At 50.3% G+C, this 21,108-nt stretch overlaps 1 protein-coding gene across 1 annotated transcript in view; it reads right to left on the bottom strand.

The window, feature by feature from the left end:
- CTNNBL1 (catenin beta like 1) overlaps positions 1-21,108 on the bottom strand; it is an 87,936-nt gene that overhangs the window by 40,995 nt on the left and 25,833 nt on the right. The window contains exons 5-10 of the mRNA XM_083507432.1: positions 17,598-17,695; positions 13,956-14,049; positions 12,348-12,439; positions 10,317-10,389; positions 9,953-10,011; positions 8,556-8,704 (exon numbers count right to left, since the gene is read on the bottom strand). Coding sequence (XP_083363558.1) covers positions 8,556-8,704; positions 9,953-10,011; positions 10,317-10,389; positions 12,348-12,439; positions 13,956-14,049; positions 17,598-17,695 — 565 coding nt within the window. The remainder of the gene's footprint in view (positions 1-8,555; positions 8,705-9,952; positions 10,012-10,316; positions 10,390-12,347; positions 12,440-13,955; positions 14,050-17,597; positions 17,696-21,108) is intronic.

Genomic DNA, 21,108 nt, shown 5'->3' with positions numbered 1-21,108 from the left:
CATTCTGCCTGGACACTGAGGTCTAGCTCCGAGGGCCTTCTGGCAGTTCCCTCGCTGCAAGAAGCCAAGTTACAGGGAACCAGGCAGAGGGCCTTCTCGGTAGTGGCACCCGCCCTGTGGAACGCCTCCCACCAGATGTCAAAGAGAACAACAACTACCAGACTTTAAGAAGACATCTGAATGCAGCCCTGTTTAAGGAAGCTTTTAATGTTTAACAGACCACTGTATTTTAATATTCTGTTGGAAGCCGCCCAGAGTGGCTGGAGAAACCCAGCCAGATGGGCAGGGTATAAATAATAAATTATTATTATTACTTAGTGCTTTACAGTCTTCATTGTGCTTGCAACCATAGGGCGGATCAATGCTCTACCCATTTCACAGATGTGGAAACTGAAGCTGAGAGAGTGACTAGACCAAGCCTGCACAACAACCACATGATGGAGACGGGACCCATGTCTCCCAGTTCCAAGTACAACTGTGTATATGGAAAACCAGAACAGCCCCCAACCATCTCAGTGCCTGAGTTGGAACCCTTTCAATTCCAAAGCTCGATTTCGTACACTACTCCAGCTTTCCTCAACCTGCTACCTGATCCAGATGGCTTGGTCTACAACTCCCATCAGCCCTAGCCGGAATCTGGAAGGCACAAGGTCAGGGAAGGCTAGGCTAACCTTTCGAGAGAACCTGGATTGTCAACTGCACACAACCTCCCTTTCTGAAGCCAAGAGAGATTCCTGTAAGCTGTATCCCCAGTACGGGGGAGGATGGAAGTCAGCCACGATTACAGTCTAATTCTCAAACTTGAAACAAGAGTGCAAATTTATTTCGCACAAGGTGTTCTTGTTGTTTTATTGACCTTTCGTACACGGGGACTGGGTCTCCGCTCTTACAGCTGTAACTAGCAAGAGGGATGAGGCGCAATGGATATGTCAAGGGGGGGAAGCACTCTCTACTCATAGCCATATTGATCCACTAATAATGTTTCATATTTCTTGTATGGCAGCTACATGTGTGTGCAAGGAAGCAGAAACGGGGAATGGAGGAAAGGAAAAAGCCACATTCAGACTCTTACACCTGCTCAATTCCCTTTCACATTTTCGTTTCAAACGTATACTTAAAGCATGCAATATGTGAAGTGGCCCTTTATAGGATGCCATCCTCTCACACCCACAGAACCCAGCAATTCACAATCGTTTACCAGCAACCAGCTTAATTATTTTAGGTGTATGTGTGTTTTTCTTCCCTGTGTTCAAGAGCAAAGCTGGAACTCAGCCCTCACTTTGGCCTGTGAATGCAGAACACCAGTAAGCAAATGAGCCAGGATTTTCTGCCTTTTTCCATGGCTGTTGCCAGCAGCAGGGAATGAAACAGGCACTTCGCAAAATGCTGCTGCAAAATGCCACTGCGGACGTATGTTTGAAATTCATGCCAGCAAAGAGAATGCAAGGAAGCGGGCGTTTGATTGCCGACACAGCTCCATTCAGCAAAGCGTAACTCCCAATTTGTTCGGGGCCGGGCGTCCGATTTGGAGAAACAAAAATCCTAAAGCAAAACCAAAAGAGAAGAACAGCCACCAAGATGCTTGAATTGGAACATGAGCAGATGAGAGGAAGGGAAGAAAGAGGATGAACAAATCTTGGCAGCTTCTTGTAAGTGAAAGCCAACTCCTTCCAACACGACGCTAAAAAGGCCAGCACAGCCTCACGCTGGGCCCAGCCAAGGAGGGTCAATTCCTTGCCTCCTTGATCCCAGAACACAGGGCTGCGTTGCCAAAGGCAGAGGCAGACGTCAGACATCCTGTTTGCCCTGTGCTGTGTAGGGAAGCCTCCAGGGAACCCAAGAAGGCGTAAGGAGGAAGAGGAGCAGGATTAAGATTGCACACATGGCAGCGGCAAAGAGCAGTGTCTTTAGGATTAATTCCACCACCACTGCCCTTCCATAATGCGCTGTCCAACTTGCCCATGCCCAGAGTGCCTTTCTGCCGTGTGTTTCACAGCCAGGGATGCAAATGATGCAAAAGAGGGGCTGGGAAATGCAAAATATGATGGCACAAAGAGTATGTGTTAGACTGCAGGTCTGCGGAATCATATGACTGTAGAGTTGGAAGGGACCCAAGGGTCATCTAGTCCAACCCCCCCTGCAACGCAGAAATCATAGCTAAAGAATCCCTGGCAGACGGCCATCCACCCAAGCAACCAACCAACCAACCAATCACAATTGCACCCTAGAGAAGGATCACACATCACACTCCATGACTCCATTTTATCCCGACAAAAATTCTTCAATGTAGGTGAAGCCACTTCTGAGATCTTAACTCCGAGAGGTAAATTATTGCAAATTAAGTGTGCAACCATATTGCCAGCTGCTTTATTAGAAGCCTGCCCTGATTCATCTATTAAGAATATTTCTACACCCCTTTTCACAAGATGTCTCAAAGGGGAGCACAATGTAAAGCAATACAGAAAGCTACCCAAGAAATCCGAACTTTGTACGGTGGAGCAGGCCAAGTGCGCTGATGCTTGGATAGAACGTCACTGTAAGACGAACCCATTTCACAGGCTACCCTTTTGAGTGCTCAGCAGGGCAGCACAGAGCGCTTACAGGAAGGAGCCTGCTGTGGAAAGTAATCCGCTCACCTCCTCCTCCCTCTCCTGCCCTTGCCACTTCCAGCTCTCCTTCACCTTGCAAGCGGCAATAATAAAAGGCTAAAAAATAAAGTTCAGGTTCGGCTGGAGAACTTCAGGACTCCTTTTTCGGGGGAAGTAATTGCATATTGATCAGCATTTAGGCAGGTTGCAGGGAGCTGATCTCTGGAATATTCATTGGGTTTAAGTTCAGGCTTGTAGAGATCAATAGCTGTTTGACTGGACTGTCTCAGGTTGATTTTATTTGAAATATTTATTCTACTAGAGGGCAAGCAGTTTATCTTAGTCTCATCTTGGGCTTATTGAAATCTCTCTTGGGTGAGAACTAATTCAGACACCACAGCCTGAGAGCCTCACCAAAGGAGCGACTGACCTGGACCTTAAAAAGACCAGGAACAAACTCATTGCACTGACAACTTCCTGGCACTGGAAACCCACCAGGCCAAGCACAACTCATGTGAAGGCTCAGAAAACCTCCTGGCTTTGCTACATGTCCAAAACTGAAAGAAATGGGGGTGGTGATATATTAAGCACCCAGCAGGTCACCAAGCACAGCTAGTGGGCTGCCTTTGGCTTGGTGAGTCACAAGTTGTGCAAGAAGACAGAAGGTGGATCAGCCTCCAAGATGGAGAAGAGGACAGCCACAGGGATGGCGATGGTGGCAGAGGGAGGCCGTCCGAAGAGCACTTCAAAAAGCATCCAGAAACCACTCTTGGCGGACTGTATGCTACATGCTCTGAAGCTGTTAGGAGTCAAGGGCAGCCCCTGTATGGCAGTCAAACCTCCAGAATTAGAGAGGTGAGAACGGCAGCTGCTGGGTCCAACCCCTCCTTCCCTCCCCAGATACCTTGAAATCCTGGCAATCTATGGAAGAATGACCAGAAGCACCCACAGGACACTGATGCCAAGTGACCAAGAACATATGAAGAGCTTACTAAGTCAAGCCAGTGGCCTCTGCCATCCAGCCTCCAAGTGGCCAACCGGATGCCCATTATGGGAAACCCACAAGCAGGATTCCACCACAAGAGCAGCCCTCTCCCCTCCTGTGGCCTCCAGCAACTGGTCTTCAGAAGCACTGCTGCCAATCCCTGCCCATCAGGCAACTCCCTTCCTTGTCCCTGTCAGGAAGGAAGACAAAAGGCCCCAAGAAACTCCCCCAAAGCAGGGGACCAGAAGCCAAAGTCACTTCACCAAAGGACTGTTATCGCAGGATGTTTGCAGAAGGGTGCGCATTAGGAAACAGTGGCGCGAGGCTCTGATTCTGCTAGATAAACACAGCGTGAGGCTGTGCTGAAAGGAAATTTCAGTAGATACACATTAATTTTCGGGTTTCCAAGGAGCTGATGTGACATGAAAACAAGAGACGTAATGAAATATTTTTGCAGGGGCTGCTGCAGTGCGTTCTGCATGCAAACGCACTCCTGACTTTCATGCGTTATTCCTGACTGGGCCCACAACCCTCTTGCAGCCAGCAAAGGTGGTCAAGGGAAGCGACCACAAATGGCTTTGCAAGAGATCCTCCCCACCCCACCCCGCCGATAAAAGCTTTACGAACCTTCTCCCCCACACAGAATATGTGTCTCCATTTCCCCTATGTGCTTCCTGGCACTTAAAAGTCAAGACAAGCTCATTCCCTGCTTGCTATAAATACAGGGTGAGGCCTTCCCAGGCAGCTGCTTGAGAGAAGGAGGGTTTCTCCTCCACACAAGAAGGGGTGTAATAAGTCTCGTGCCAATGCTCCCAAGGCACTTGACAATGCGATTCTCTCTCTCTCTCTCTCTGCAAGCCTCAGAAGGACACCTCACTTTCTCTCCTGGAAGCCTCAGGCAGCTCCCAATCTGGAGAAAGAAATTGAATTGTGCTTGGGGAGAGACCTTAATTGGATGTGACATTTCTAAACCTCCAGTTGGAGGCCACCAACTTGCAAACTGCATTTGCTCATTTGCAGCCAAGGCAAATACGCTCCCCACTGATGGAACGGAGTGCACACATGCAAGCAAGCAATCTCGCCTCCTCCCTGGCCTGGCCTTCTCTCCTCCTCCTCCTCGCGTGGGGCGCATCCAATTTACAGGAAGGTGGTCCGAGGGCAAAGGCCCTCCCCACGTCCCTTGCTGAATAAGCAAACAGGAATCCCACCCATGCAGACTCTTCACATTTGGACCAAAAATGATGCGGCTCCTTCCAGCGGCCTCCCCTTGCCCTTCACGGAGAGAACGTGCCCCATCTCCATACGGATGAGGCACTCCTAACTGCCCCGGCCCCCTTCAGTTCACAGGATCCACATTCACTCCAGAAAACATTGCTTTCTTGCCACTGAAACAAGCAACCTCAGTGCACTCTAGATGTTAGTAAAACCAGTGAAACTGGTATTCCAGCAATACCAGTTGCTGGAAACCACTTTGAGGGGGGTGTCCTTGTGCACGAATCCTGCCTGTGAATTAGCCACTGTGGGAACAGGATGCCCCAGCCTGGTCCAGCAGGGCTCTTATGTTCTTGTGCAGAGTCAGACTCATCAAGCTGTCTTCTCCAAGCGAGAGGAGCTCTCCTAGGCCATCTAGAAATGGTTCCTGCCCATGACCAGAGGCCAAAGATGCTTTCCGCTGGAGACGCCAGCGTATTAACCTGAGCCCTTCTGTGTGCAAAGCATGCATTTCACCACTAACCTATGGACCATTCCTCTGGCATGAAGGGAAGGATATATGCTGGAGTTTAATTCCTTCCCCTCTAGAACATCTTGCTGCACCAGGTCCAGCTCTAGCCAGTGGCAAAGTCTCTCATTGAAGCTAGTGGAGTTTGAGGAGGAGGTGAGGTTGGGTCAAGTTATACCATGATGATGATGATGATCTGCCCTTCATCACCAGGTCCAGGACAGGTCACAACCATTTAAAATTCAGATTTAAAATGAAACAGATTACAGGAAAAGGGTAGGTCCTGCAAACACGTATCTCAGGTGTCCAAGGTAGGGGTAGAGGTGCACTTTCAGCAGTCACCAAAAGCTGTAGGGTGAAGAAGCCAGATGCACCTCTGTGGAAAGGGAACGCCACAACTTAGGGACTGCTGCAGAGAATGCCTCTCCAAGACTAACTCCTCCCCAAACTTCTGAGGGAGCTGGAACTAACAATGGGGCTCTCCCTGCTGATCTCAAAACCCCAGAGGGTTTGCAGGGAAGGAGGCAGTCTCTAGGGTCCCTGGGGCTTAGCCCTTTAGGGCTTTGAACACTAGAGTGAGTGCCTTGAATTGAACGGGGCAACGAACTGGCAGACAATGTCACTGTCTTAGAACAGGAAATGCAGGGGTTCTGAAGGCAACCCAGTCAGCAATCGGACCGCTGCATCTTGGACCAGCTGGAAGTTTCAAGAGTCGTCTTCAAGGGCAACCCCAAGTACGCCACACTGCAATAATTTGGTCCAGATTCTGTGGGCTGCAACTGCAGTCAGTCCCAACCAACGGCCAAGTATGATGCAGCTGCAATCTATAGCATATGGAGGCACCATGTTGGCTGTGCCCTGGCCGTTAGTATTTGGAGGCCTCGACGCTGTGCCATCTGAAGACTCACGAATACAGCAATGGGAAATGGCTGCACATTCTGGGTTATGCATGACACACACACACACACACACACACACACCGCCACCGCCACGCCTAAGCCATCCCTATCAGGGAAAAAGACGTCCCACTCCATTCTATGGTGGAGGTAGAGGTGTTACAGCAGCAGCAGCAACAGATGGGGCTGCTGGTTTATTTACGCTTTGCCCTTCAGAGCTCCTTTTAAATGCAGCTGCGTCCAGGGAGACATTTTCTCCTTGTTGTTATTTGCCAGCTAGTACCAGGGAAGAGAAGGGTGGTGAACAGCACAGCCCCCTCCCCACTCCACCCAAAAAGGAAGGGAAGCCATTAAAAAAAATTAAAAATTAAAATGCAAGGTCCCACCCATATGGCTCAAGGACTCCAGGTGATTAGTTCTGCAAGGCTAGCCGTGCAAGCTTAGCGTTCAGAGGAGAAAAGGACGGGAAATCCAGGAGGCGGCCGGGGGGGGGGGGGAGAGAGAGAGAGAGAGAGAGAGAGAGAGAGAGAGAGAGAGAGAGAAAAGAGAGAAGCCTCCCTCTTGTTCAGGGTTTCAGAGCTTTGCAGCTTTGCTTTAATTAGCCTTAAGAAAACTCAGCACTCCGGTCTGAATAATAATCCACGTTCCTGGTTATTTATTCAGTTCCCTGCTGCTGCTGCCGTTGCACATTACCAGCCTTAGTCTGCAGGAATAGATCATTTCTTGCCAGCCAGCACTTGCCAGCCGCCTCTCTGCGCCGCTCAGCCCACCCAGGGAAAGCGAACGAGCGGGCGGGTGGGCAGGCAGGAAGCCCTGGGCAGGGCGCGGTTTGGGGACGGGCAAGGAGAGCTGGAAGCCAGAGGGGGCAAGGAAGGCATCGAGGCTGGGACTTGGGCACGCAAGGGGGAACAAAAAAATGGGAGGAGGGTCCAGAAGCTGTTTCATTAAAAAAAGCTCACTCTTAGCAGGGTTAACAGAAGGGGGGAGCGGGGAGAAAAAGGGAGGCAGAGCTTTTTATCTACCTCCACAGAATGTCTGTCCATAGCCACTCGTGGGACTGGCAAGAAACAATGATTGAGCGGCCAGCAAAAGCCTCCAGCACAAAGCCTGGTTGGTAGCACTTTGATTCCAGCTGTGAATTTTGGACATGCAAAAGACAAAGAAGTCTAACGTGAGAAGTGCGTGTCTTGTGCACGCCGAGAGGAAGTGGGCTGCCATTCAGACCCACCTCCCTCACAGACACCGCAAGGCTCCGAATACAGGCACATGTGGGGTGCCTTCAGTCCAGTACACCACCACCACCACCCCGCCCCAAAGCACAAGCCGTTTGCACAGATGCCTTTGCTGCTGTATATGAAAACATCTCTGGGAGAGCAGGAGCTGGCAGCAGAGGGAGGCGTCTCCAAATGGGCCTGCAGCCTTCAGTGACCACCATCAACATCTCAGGGTGCCACACAGGCCTTCAGTCTAGTACTTAAGAAGAACATCTGCTGGATGAGGCCAATGGCCCACCTAGTCCAGGATCCTGTCCTCACAGTGGACAACCAGATGCCCCAATGCGAAATGCACAAGTAGGATTGGAGCTCCAAAGCAACTCTTCCTTCCTGTGGCTTCTGACAGCTGGTATTCAGAAGCATCCCGCATCCCATCCTGGCTAGTCGGCCTCTCCATCGCCCTCTCCTCCATGCAGCTGTCTAATCCTCTTTCCAAGATATCCTCCTTGTCACAACAGCTCCACCAGCTATTGGTCAGTTTCCAGCACAATTCAAAGTGCTGGTTCTGACCTATAAAACCCTATATGGCTTAGGTCCATCTGAAGAACCGTAATATTCCGTATGAACCTGCTCGGGTTTTGAGATCTTTGGCAGAGGCCCTTCTCTCAGCCCTGCCACCTTCACAGGCATACTTGTTGGGGATGTGGAAGGGGGCCTTCTCGGTGGTGGCTGCTATCAGGAAACTTTGGAACTCCCTGCCTAGAGAAGATAGTCCTTTTGCTGGGAGCCGAAGGCTTTCTTGTTCCAACAGGCTTTGGGGAACTGACTGTTTTTAACAAAAGGCCTGGTCCTTTGCTGTTTTTATTCTAATGGTCTGTATATTCTAACAGGGCATACACACACAGGCACGTACTGTTAATGTTTAATTGTTTTTAAATGGTTGTTTTCTGCCCACTATGTTTTTATCTGTTTCTGTTTTAGCTGTGAGCAGCCTTGAGTCCCTGGTCAGGGAAAAAGAAGGGATTGAAATGAATATAATACTAGTACTAATACCCAACCCCTAGATATACTGGGGGGGGGAGGAGTTGTGGGGAGGAAGGTCTCGCTGCCACAAGGGGCCAGGCACCATGTCTCATGTCCGCCAGTTTTCACCTGAGCATGAGGTTCATCAGCTGCAGCCCCTCCCCCTTCAGGAAACGGTCCCGGTTGGAGCTCAGCATCAGCGAGGAGCAAAGGGAGTCAAAGAGGTTCTCCATCATCTCCTGCTCTTCTGCCGCACCGGGGTTGTGGCGCTTGAACACCTGCGTGGGGAGGAAGCCGGAAGGCTTTATTGTCTGTCTCGTCCCTCCTCGAAAAGCAACACCCCCCCAAAAAAACCTCATAAATATCAGCTGTATGTGTGCGCCCCCTAATTACTGACATCCGAGTGCAGTGAGGAAAATAAACTAGGGCAGCACAGGAAGACATAGGCAGGGGACCCACAAGGTCATATCCAGCTCTCACTGGGAGGTGGGGCTGGTCTGCTCATCGCCAGCACCACAAGGAGGTTCCTTAACAACCTGCATGCAGGAAGCTTTTTTAAAAAGGCATTCTGCGCTGACATGGTAGCCGAAACAAGGGATCACGGAGGCTTCCGGGAGCAGCCGTGGGTGGGTGGGTGGCAGTGAGGGTGGTGTAATAGTATCAGACTAGGACCTGGGAGGCCAGGGTTCAAATCCCCACCACTCGGCCATAAAGCTCCCTAGATGTGACCTTGGGGGCTACTCACTGCCTCTCTCAGCCTAGCCTACCTCCCAGGGTCATTGTGGGGATTAAATGAAGAGGGGGGGACCATGTGTGCACCACCTTGAACTCCTCGGAGAAAAGGGGATTTGGGTGGCGCTGTGGGTTAAACCACAGAGCCTAGGACTTGCCGATCAGAAGGTTGGCGGTTCGAATCCCTGCGATGGGGTGAGATCCTATTGCTCGGTCCCTGCTCCTGCCAACCTAGCAGCTTGAAAGCACGTCAAAGCGCAAGTAGATAAATAGGTACCGCTCCGGCGGGAAGGTAAACGGCGTTTCCGTGCGCTGCTCTGGTTCGCCAGAAGCGGCTTAGTCATGCTGGCCACATGACCCAGAAGCTGTACACCAGCTCCCTCGGCCAAGAAAGCGAGATGAGCACCGCAACCTCAGAGTTGGCCATGACTGGACCGAATGGTCAGGGGTCCCTTTACCCTTTACCTTTATAAATGCAATGAAATAAATAAAGCAAGTAATGACAAGGAGCCCCTGGTGACCAAATTCTCCATGAATGCCCCAGGAGGTTGGACCAGGCCCCTTCCAACTCTACAGTTCTATGGTTCTTTTAAAGTCATCCAAGCTGGCAGCAAGCAAATGGGGCTGTGCCCCCCTCAGGATGGCAGGCATGCGCCTGGAAGCGCATAGATGCTGTGAAGCACCTGCCGTTGCCACTGCTGGGAGTTGCTCTCTGCTCCTGCCCTTCCTCCCCGGTTCTAAAAGCCTGGCTCTGGGGCTCCCAATGGCAGGGAAGATGGCAGCGAATTACTCACAGATAACTGCTGAAGCAGCACATCGATTCCATCCAGTTCCCCGAGCAATTCCCTGTTGTCTACAGGAAGAGAGGGAGGGGGGGAGAATGAAGCCAACTGTCAGATTTTACAGCCATCTAACACCGATATATCAGCAAACAAAATCAATATGGCTTGACAGAGTACAGAAGCTGCGGAGAGAAAGAGGAGGGAAGGAGACAGAGAGTGAGCAGAAGGAAGGGGAAGCCAAAGGCAGGAGGGGCGAGGCACCGATGGGGAGGGAAACATAGAGGGAGAGTGAGCGAGTGCGGAAGCTGTCATGATCTGAAACAAGCCAGAGGCACAGCCCAGCAGAATACCAATCCGCCGAGGTCAGCTCTCTCACCGTCCTTATTCTGGAGGAGGATGGCCAGGACTTCGCTGCAGTACAGCTTGTTGGCGTCAAAGGGCATCTTTGCCTGTTGGAAGAGTCAGAGAAGAAGCCGGTCAGGTGAGAGCATCAGGAGAGCATCTGCTAGATCAGGCCCAGCACCCTGTTCTCTAATGGAGGCCAACTGTGGGAAACCAGTGAGCAGGATCCGGGCACGAGAGCACTCAGCCTTCCTGTGGCTTCCAGGAATTTCCTCTGTGAATTTGTCTAATCCTCTTTTAGGTGTAGTGGTTCAGAGCGGTGGACTCGTAATCTGGGGAACCGGGTTCGCGTCTCTGCTCCTCCACATGCAGCTGCTGGGTGACCTTGGGCCAGTCACACTTCTCTGAAGTCTCTCAGCCCCACTCACCTCACAGAGTCTTTGTTGTGAGGGAGGAAGGGAAAGGAGATTGTTAGCTGCTTTGAGACTCCTTCGGGTAGTGATAAAGCGGGATATCAAATCCAAACTCCTCCTCCTCCTCTTTTAAATCCTTCCAGGTTGGTGGCCATGGCTGCCTCCTGTGGCGAGGAGTTCCACCGCTTAACTATGGGCTGTGTGAAGGAGGACTTTCTTTTTTCTGTCCTAAACCTTCCAAAATTCAGCTTCACTGGACGTCCGTGAGTTCTTGTGTCATGGGAGAGGGAGGGAAACCTTTCCCGAGCCACTATCTCCATGCCATGCGTGATTTTATCCAGTTCTATCATGGTGCCTCTTACTCTCCCTTTCTCCAAACAGGGAGGAGAACCCTGGGAAGGTCACCAGATCACTGCCCCATGAACAGGCAAGCTCCCCATTAGTGATCCTCCTCTATACTGGGATGTCTCTGCCACCTGGTCACATTTCATCAAACCCAGTGGAACCCTCCAGTGTGGGAAGTAAGAGGGGAAAGGTGTGGATCCTGCACCGAGGACTGGGAATTTTAAAGGTGGCGAGGTGACGGTGGTGCCTAGAAATGGAGGAGCTGCAATGCGATTCCTAGATGCCCCAGTTTCTAAGACACTGAGTTAGCAGGATAATTACAAAGCAGAGACCAGTTTTATGCTCAAGACAGACTTGCCTAGAATAAAATTAGAATAGTGGGTTGGGGGGGGGGGAAAGAGAGCAGAAAACGTAAGTTCTGTTATCACCTGCAACCAGCAAATTACAAATTGCTTCTGCTAACAAGTGCATAGGGTCACAGAGGAACATTTATGGGTTTCTGCAGCAGGCGGCACATTCCTTACAGGAGTGCGCAAGGGGACCTGTGGCAGCCAGAGAGCAGGAGAAGATGGGAGGACAATGCCTCTGCTCAAACGAAAAACTGGGCCCTTGGGCATTCCTGGTTCAGCCAGCTTATCTGAAAGGAAAGGCATGAAGGACAAGGATAGCGCAGACTGGGGGCACACTGCCTTCATTTGCCTCCTCATCCTAAAAGAAAGCACTTCTTCACACAGCGCAGAGTTAAACTATGGAACTCCTTGCCACTGGAGGCAGGGATGGCCACCAACTCGGGTGGCTTTCAAAGAGGATTGGACAAGTTCATGGAATGGGAGAGGGCTGCTGATGGCTCCTAGCCAAGATGGCTCGGCTCTGCTCTCCACAGTTGGAGGCAGCACTGCTTTAGAACACATCTAAGTTCTAGGACCTCTCCTGATATCCATATGAAGTTGACCTGTAAGTCGGTAGTACCTAAGTCTTCCCCCTTTTTAAAGACGGGGACAACATTTGCCTGCCTCCAGTCTGCAGGGACTCCGCCTGTTCTCCAAGAATTCTCAAATATTATCGACTCTGAGAATAAATCTGCAAGCTCCTTTAGTACCCTTGGGTGCAGCTCATCAGGCCCTGGAGATCCGAAGTCATTTAAAGGAGGTGGGAGAAGAGCTGGCAAGGAAAGACCTGTCTTGGGCCGCAGCTCCCTCCTTGCACCACAGGCTGAGAGCTAGCCAGGGGGAGCAATAAAAAGGGAGGACAAGAGGCGCTAAAATCAGTGTCTGGCACATGAATCAGGAGCGGCCTGGGTGACTTGCCTTCAGCCTCTTGAGGAGCCACTGCATGAGGCCCTGCTGGGCAGCGTCTGAGCACATCTCTGGCCGGAACTCTGCCATGTTCTCAATGATAGCTTTGGAAGGAAGGGCGGGGAAGGGACAGGTAAGAAAAAGAAAGTTACGGCACGGTTTTATTTCTTCTACAGATATTAAGGCACATGGTGACTCAGTGCTGTCACAGTACATGCAAATTTCTGGCTCATTTAATACCATATAGAAACTTTATTCTAAATTATGATAGAACCCACAGATGAAGAACACTTTCATATTTTATAAATCTTTATTTGTAAAGGGAATCTCTGTATGAATTAATACTTTGCTATCCCTCTTTGGAGTTGCTCTTTATATTTGAACTATTTGCCTCCGGAGCTGGGAGACTTTATGGTTTAAACTTTTGATTCTTGGTGTGGGGAGGGGTTTCATCTCGTTAAGATTGCACTCGCCACCTTTTAAAAATTTAAAAATCAAATTAAATTAAATTAAATTAAATTAAAATTAAAAATTAAAATTAAAATTAAAAAGAAAATAAATATCCAGGCTTAAACCAGAATTCATAATTATGAACACACACACCCTACCCAACCCCCCCCCCCAAACCACCAGCTGCTCTTCTTGAATTGGTAAAAAGCCTTACATAGCAGAGGGTCTTTTGTTTTTGTGAAGTTTTTTTCTCTGTTGACAAACCAACCAGCTCTGACACAAGGGCCATTACTTTGGGGTCATTCTTTGCAATGTCGCCCAGGAAGAGCAATTCTGTGTCTGGAAAAGGCATTTCTTGGTTGCTGCTTGCTCTGTTTATGGGGAGAAGCAACTTCCTTTTCCAGCATCCAAATAAAGTGAAGAACTCTCCATACACACAGAGAGAGAGAGAGAACCTCAAGTCCCTGCACCCCCCCCCCGCTACTCCCCCAGCTACAAAACTCAATTTTCATCTATCTACATCTACACCTCAATAGCTATTGCACCCAGAAGGAATTTCAGATTCCCAGACTCCAGCACCAAGTCTTCAGACATTTTCCTTCCCTCTTATCTCCTCTACAGGTATATCTAGTCAGCAAAATATCAACCTTTTTTTTTTAAACTGAGTGGAAGATGACAGATTCAGAGGGGCTGCTGGCCATTATATTGTGGTGGAGCCGATTTAAGAGATTGCTCCGAGGAAACAGGGCGCTTAAGTGGATTGTCATCTGATTCCAGCACCCGGCTGCGAGGGAAACATCAGTGTGAATGAAAGCAGGGTAGTCGCAGATACACCTCAACTCATTATTTCCACTCAATAATGGATGGCTGAAGGTATGTCCCTACATTCCTAATGTTACGTGGAAGCCCTCGCTATGGAACAAGGTGAGCAATGGAGTTGTTATTCAGCTGATTGCCTTCAAATATACTGCTAAGAGATAGCACAGCTGACATTTTAAAGGCCTGGCTGCACTCTAAGACCTGCTCCCAGACCCCGACACCAGCAGGTACATCTGCTCTCAAATGAGATCCACCACGTGGAGCTCTATGAACATTATAAAACAGTGACACACATCTGTGTCCTTGCCGACTGGGTCCACGACGAGAGGTTGTCCGTCAAGCCCTCCTTACCCAGAGTGTTATGGACACCATCTGCCTCCTCCTTGACACTTTCATCCAAGCGCTCCAGATTCTGGACCAGCAAGGCAACCACCTGCCCATCAACCTGAGCCACAAAAGAGGGAGACAAAAGAGGTTAGGAGAGGGGTTCCTAAGGGAGTGGGGGTGGCAGAAATCAGTGCAAAGCAGAGGAGTTGGCGGAAAGTCAGAAGTCAAAACATAATAATAATAATTATAACAACAACCAACACTGCAGTGAGATGCGCTCTGATAAGGGAACAAGCTGGCTCTCAAAGCTCCCCTCCCCCCTTAAACTCCACTGCAGTGTTTCCCCCGTAATTAATTGGACAACTTTCCTACGTCAGACACAACAGAAAAACACCTGAAGAATGTGGACCTTGTCACAAGTCTGCTATTCCCTAAATCACGCCTTGATTGACTTATAATCTCCCCGAATTCCAAAGTGCCAAGCGGAACAACCCAACTGGGCATCAGCTGCCTGTCAGCCTTGAAAGCAATTGCCAGTTGCGGATGGAGCAGGATTCCAGCCCTGCTCGCCTGCGGAGGGCAGAATCCAAGGGCCAGCAATTACGCATAATGAAAGCCTTAGGGAAGAAATGCCGCCTTTTCAAAAGGGGGAGGGGGAGGAAACTCACACCAAGCAATCACTCCCTGCCTTTTATGATGTAGCCCACACAACGAATGCAGCTGACGGCAACTTTATCTGATTAAAATTATCTTTGGACACGAACAACATTCACTCTGAGCACAATTTAGCAAGCCAAGACATCTGCTATTATGCTGCAACCGATTTCACTGAGCTGGTTCTCATTGTTTATTTCTATTATTTACTGGATTTAAGAATGTAAGAAGAGCCGGCTGGGGTAGACCAAAGGGGGCCCATCTACCCAGCATCCTATTCTCACAGGGGCCAACCAGATGCCCCAGTGGGAAGCCCACAAGCGGGATTCAAGCGCGAGAGCCCTCTCCCCTCCTGCAGTTCCAACAATTGGTACTGAGAAGCTCTGCTGCCTCCAACTGTGGCTAGGAGCCATTGACAGCCCTGCGGGCAAACATTAGGGTGGGGAAACCTAAACACAATGTCTTTAGGCTCCGCAAGGACGATCCATAGGACCCTGAGTTCTTAGGTGGGTAGGAGTCCACAGGATGGACCTGAAGCAAGGAGGGTCAGTAATGGTGTGGGGGGTTCGTGTCAGACTAAGACTTGGGAGACTGTCAAGGTCCGGTCTACGGGCGATTGAAGTCCCAGCTGAGGACGTCGGGACTGGGGGCAAGATGGCGGGGTGAGAGCAGGAATGAGAGTCCAGAAGCCAGGGGTCAGAGGGTCAGGAAGCAGGGAGTCACAAAGTCAAGGGTCCGAGGGTCGAGAAGCAAGGAGTCAAGAAGCCACGGTTCAAGGATCAGGAAGCAAGAAGCCAAACGCAGCAAGGTAGGAAGCATGTTGCTGTGGCAAAGAGCCAAAGGGAAATGCGGACCTTATATCCCTTCCCAGCTCTTGCCACCAGGTGCTGTGAGTTACCAAGCGGCCTCACCTGTGCGGCCGTGCCTTGCCTCCCCAGAACAAACTCAGGAAGGCCCCAATACTGCAAAGCCCTACTAGTCCCAGGGCCTGGCTCCTGCACACACTCCTGGCAGAGACCAGGGTTCAAATCCCCACTCATCCATGAATCTCCCTGGGTGTGACCTTGGCCCAGTCGCTGCCTCTCAGTCTAACCTGCCTCACAGGGTTGTTGTGGGGATTAAATGAAGGGTGGGAGAACCATGCCCACCCCCTTGAGCTCCTCGGAGGAAAAGGTGGGGTATAAATTCAATAAATAAATGCAGTAAGTAATGAGTTTCCTTGATGCTCCATCCTGAAGATTTGCTGGCACAAGAATCGTTCAAGAAAGTATCCCCTGGAATCTAACCATGTGGACAGAGCTGAGCATGACCAACTCCTGCCCTTCCAGCAGATCTGACTAGATGGTCCGTTAAGATACCCTATCCAGTTCCACGGACCAGAGCACCCTCACAATTTGATGTCAGAACACCACAACACTCGTGGGGTGTGAAATCACGTTAGCGGGCAATCCAGTGACCTTGGCTCAAATGTCCAGAAAGTAATTATTCCCGTAAAATAAAGGGGAGTCATTCAGAAGTCAACCGTGACCCATTTCGCTCAAGGTAGACAATAAAGCACTCTCAAAACCTGGCTATTGTCAGTAGGCTTGGAAGAAAGGAGCAGGCACAAAAGGAGCTTTTGTCCAGGGTTTATTGCTTCTCTGCGCAACAGATTCAGAACACAGCCTCAGCACCTACTTCTGGTCTCCCCACCCCCACCCCCACCCAGCCTCGCCATCTCATTCATTCGGCCGGCTCTTGAAACGAAGAGCCGGTAATTAAAAAAGCTCAGAGGCCAGCCAGAAGAACTCATTTGGGGCAACGGTAATTAACCTCTGGAAGGTAACATCACAAACGGAGAGGCAGGAGAGATTGTGGGGGAGAAGGCTGCAGCCGCTGCTCTGCTCCTCCAAACTGACAGCTCCCTGCCCTCTCCACCCCCGCAGAGCAGCCAAAAGGCCACAGAGCAGCCCAGGTGTTTCACTAGCGCAGCAACCCCTTCCCCTTGAAACGGGGGGTGGAAAGGCTCACATTGAGATGTTCGCACTAGCGCTGACAGCTGGCCTGGCCTCCCTTCCAGCACAGCCCCATACAGCCCGCTCAGCTCGGCAGTTCTGATCAGCTAAACTTCAATAATTCTCCCCAGGAAAAGGCGAGCTTCTGATTAGGGCATGGATGCATTTCCCGCAGTGGAGGAGGAGCGCCCTTCAACTATGTCAGCCACTTTGCCTACCATCGCTTGCTGCGAAACGAGAGGGGCTGGAAGAGAGAGGTGGAAGGGGAGCTCAGCAGGGAAGAAACGGAAGTTTAGGAGGAAGAAGGGAACGTCAGAAGCGCCTTCTGGATGAGGCCAATGGGCCACCCAGCCCAGCATCCTGTTCTCACAGGGGCCAGCCAGATGCCCCAAAGGGAAACCCACAAGCAGGAATTGAGCACAAGAGCAGCCCTCTCCCTTCTGTGGTTTCCAGTAAGTGGTATTCGGAAGCATGGATGTCTCTAACCAAGGATATTCTCTCCTCTTGTTCTTATTCCCATTTAGTCCTTTCTGTCCCCAGATTTCCCATGGAGAAACCATTTTTCAAAAGGGGAAGCGCATCCGTGGCTGCTAGACACAATGGTTGAGCTTCTCCACCTGCTGTTCAGAGCGTATTCAGATGCTGTGCTCCCTTCCAGGTTGCTTGGGATCACGAGAGAGGAGAGGAGTGTTGCACTCAGGGCCAACCAGGTCCAGCTGTTGGCTGAGAGACCAGGATGCTGGACTAGGTGGGTTCTTGGCCTCACCCTGCGAGGCTTTTGGCATGCTCTCACAAGAACATCAAATGGCAATGCACACTGGCCCTGACCCTCTTCTTTCAAGCTGAGTGCTTGCCTTTGAAAGCACTGTTCGTCTCTCAACAGTCGCAACCAAACAGATGGCTGTGTATGGCCGTGGTAAGAAAATCCTGGCTTGGTGTTACAAGGAAATGCAAGCCAAGAGCCAACCCCAGGGGGCTCTCACCCAGGCAGGTGGTCTGGCCAGAAGGGGCTACTCACCAGCGCGTCTATGAGGACCTCAGCTCCTTCCTCACTTTCATGAAGGGTGTCGATGTCTGTAAGCTCCTGCAGAAGATCCACCACAGCTATAGACACATGTACAGAACGTTAAGGAACGCCAGGTTTTACAAGTAGGCAAGGCTGCTTGCAGCAGCAATGAAGACACCCCTTTTCCGCTGTGCGCACACAGACACTGCAACCACAACAACCGGATCCCTTGCAAAACGAGATTCCAGTACTTAAGTTAGTTAGTCAGTAACCAACATGGCAATTGCTTTATTTGGTGGTGTATGTTTTGACATGCTTTTTCTTCATTGCCTGTGGTTGCTTTTGTTATATTTTTGTAATTAGGCAAATCTTTTCATGTAGTAAGCTGCCTCAAACAGAGTTTCAACGATGGAAAAGCGGCATACAAATCAAAGGTTCTGGAGATGATGAAAGAAGTGATGTCAAGGGTGACACCTGGCTAGGAAGTGGTGCTGGGGAGCCTGGGAGTGCCAGGTGCTGCCTGCAGTAATTGCATCTGAAAGTGATCGTCAGCCAATTTAGATTAATCTTTTTAGCTGTGGCTTGGAAGCAGTGGCTGAACATTTTGTTTGTGGCTAGAGTTTATCTGCAATCCCACCTGGCTCTCTAATTTCTTTGACTCCCGCTTTTCTCAGGAGACAGCCCAGACTCTTTGCAAGGACCATGACATCTATGGCTCTACCCAACACCACTCGGCTGCTCCTGGGGCTACGACCTGCCCTAGACTTGATAGTCCCATTTATCTTCAACACCAGTCCATGGAGCAGCAGGGGGCCGAGGTACGAGGACCCATGTTTGAATTAGCTGACAGCAAGCTAGACCATTTGGGTATGGCTGCAGGGCATGTCACACAGGCAGAGTAGAATCATAGAATTTAGTATGGGCAGCAGCCCTAATTTTATTGACAAGGAAGGGAGGTGATCTGACAGCCAAGGCATCCTGCAAAATTCAAAGCTTCTGGGGTCAACCCATTCCTGTTCCCCTGTTTTTCGCTATCTTACTTGGGAATAATTTCAAAGACTGCAAAAATCCAATCTGTGGATGTCATGCTGCCATTGCGAACCTGAAAGCAAACAGACTCCTAATGAGGCTGCCGTGCTCAACTGGGCCAGGATGCTGCTGCCCACAAAAACTTCTGGTTTCTTGTTCCCAAACCTGTAACTCGGGGCTTATGTAACAGATAGATCCTTTAAACCGCAGTGCAGCTCCGTCAGAAACATTCCCGCTCGTTAGGCCCACTTGACTATTCTCCAATACGCGACGATCATGTTCAGTTTCTGTTAATTGGTTCTCGTGGGAAACTTGCAGATTCTAGCTTCACCAATTAACTCAAGCTGGTGTCAATTTACTCTTGGCAGAAAGCCCAGGTCTGCTTGACCTAGAAACTACTCACTCTGATTGGTTAACGAGCAGCACTCAACTCTGTTATCAAGGGATTGTTAGCTCAGTTTGAGTTGAGATGTGTTAGGAGTTAGAAGTGCTGTGTATGGTTTTGAGAGAGAGAAAGAGAGGATTTATTTTGCTTTTATTTGTATGCAGAAACTCTGCTGGTTTTATTTTTTCCTTTTTTTAATAAATCCTGTAAATAGTTATTCTGAGTCTAGCTGACTAGTCATTACTGCCGCAACTAGCTTCCTCGCTGTGCAGGAAAACTCTGCTACGTTTGGGCTAAAGCCAATAGGGCTATGCCTGACACTTCGAAGTTCCATGAGATCAATCCTGACCTATTCTCTGCACATCACAAAAGGCAACCCACATTTTGAGGTGTCCTACGTAGAGGCCTCCTGAAGTAACTTCCCAGGGCAGCAGAGAAAGCTCACTGCCTTCATCTCGTGCTCCTCCTTTCCCTCCTTCTGGAATGCATAGTTGGACTCCAAGGCCAGGCTCCCCAACATAGCACAGCATCAGAGTTGTCGCTTCTCCACAGAAGATTGAAGCTGCTTGCAGCAGAAAAAAAATGCCCTGCTGAATGTCGAGCCCACAAAGCCTATTTCATAAATGTTGAAAACTTTCTCTGGCCCACCAGGAAAGAGGAGTTGTAGCTGTTGTTCATTAGATATGTTGCTGTTGGCCCTCTACAATGGGGTCCCAGAGAGGACTACAACTATTTAAAAGTAGTGTAAATCAGTTACCGTATTTTTTGTCCCATATGACGCTCCGTCCCATAGGACGCACCTAGTTTTTTTTGGGGGGGGGGGGAATAAAGGGGGAGAAATTCCATTCCCCCCCCAAAAAAAACAGGTCGGGGGAACCGAACCAGGTCGAGGAACAGCGGGATGGCGGCGCTGCGCCTCCCTGCTGTCCCCCGAGCTTGTGGGGCTGGCCGATGTCTGCCCAGCGTGAGGGCCGCCCTGAAGCAGAGCGCCCCTCGCGCCGGGTGACAGGCTGCTATCCATAGCGTGGGGAGCCCTGCGAGGAACTCCTGCAGGGCTCCCCACGCTGCGGATGTCTGCCCGGCGTGAGGGGTGCCCTGCTTCAGGGTGCCACTTGCGCCGGGCGGCAGCCTGCTATCCGCAGCGTGGGGAGCCCTGCGGGGAATTCCCGCAGGGCTGCCTAGGCTGCGGATGTCTTCCTGAAGCCTAGAGAGCGAGAGGGGTCGGTGCGCACCGACCCCTCTCGCTCTCCAAGCTTCAGCAAAAGCCTGCATTCGCCCCATAGGACGCACCCAGATTTCCCCTTCATTTTTGGAGGGGAAAAAGTGTGTCCTATAGGGCGAAAAATACGGTAAATCAATTAGGTGTCAGAAGCAAATCTGTGAGGAGAGGGCTCCACAGTTTAGAGGCTGCCACAGAGAACACCCTGGCTGTGCTTTCTGGGGCAGGGGGAGGTAGAAATTCCAAGACAAAAAGTGTGATAGAAATGCGATAAACAAATAAAATACATTATATGCTGGAGTGATGGCTCCGCCAGCAGCCTCCCAGCCCACTCAAAGGTCCCACTGGGATCACCAGGAGGGTTCTATCGATCAAATAAACAGCATACCAAAGAGGCAAGTCATGGGCTCATGTGTATCCTGAAACTTGCTCCATCATGTAACAAACTCTCTTCCACTCTTGCACACCTCCCTCACTTTTGTTAAGACAAGCATCTGAAAGCTGGCTTTCTAGTGAATGGGGGCAAGTACGATGGGAGAAGGGATATTTAGCTTGCAGTCCTTATCTGGGTGGATCAGAGAGTGCGGCTTAGTGTCAAGATTTATCAGGGTGGGGGCTTAACTTATCATTGTAAACTGCGGCCCTTGAGGGATGCAGCAGGATAAATATCTTTGTGCACAGCTCTGCAGGTAGGGAATCAAGAAGATGCTGAAGTCCCTGTGCCGTTAATTCATCTTGGAAAGGCCAAAGGGGGAGAAAAGGAGGGGATAAGGAAAGCAGGATTTGTCTCTGTCAGCCATGCCCTCAAGCCTCAGCTTGGCTACACACAGAGAGAGAGAGAGACAGAGAGAGAGAGAGAGAGAGCTCTCTTCTGCGTTCCAGTTGCCATC

The sequence above is a fragment of the Podarcis liolepis genome, assembly GCF_965112155.1.
Source record: "Podarcis liolepis genome assembly, chromosome: 6".
Classification (NCBI taxonomy): Eukaryota; Metazoa; Chordata; class Lepidosauria; order Squamata; family Lacertidae; genus Podarcis; species Podarcis liolepis.
The sequence above is the reverse complement of the archived record's forward strand: the minus strand, read 5'-3'. Positions and strand labels throughout refer to the sequence as shown.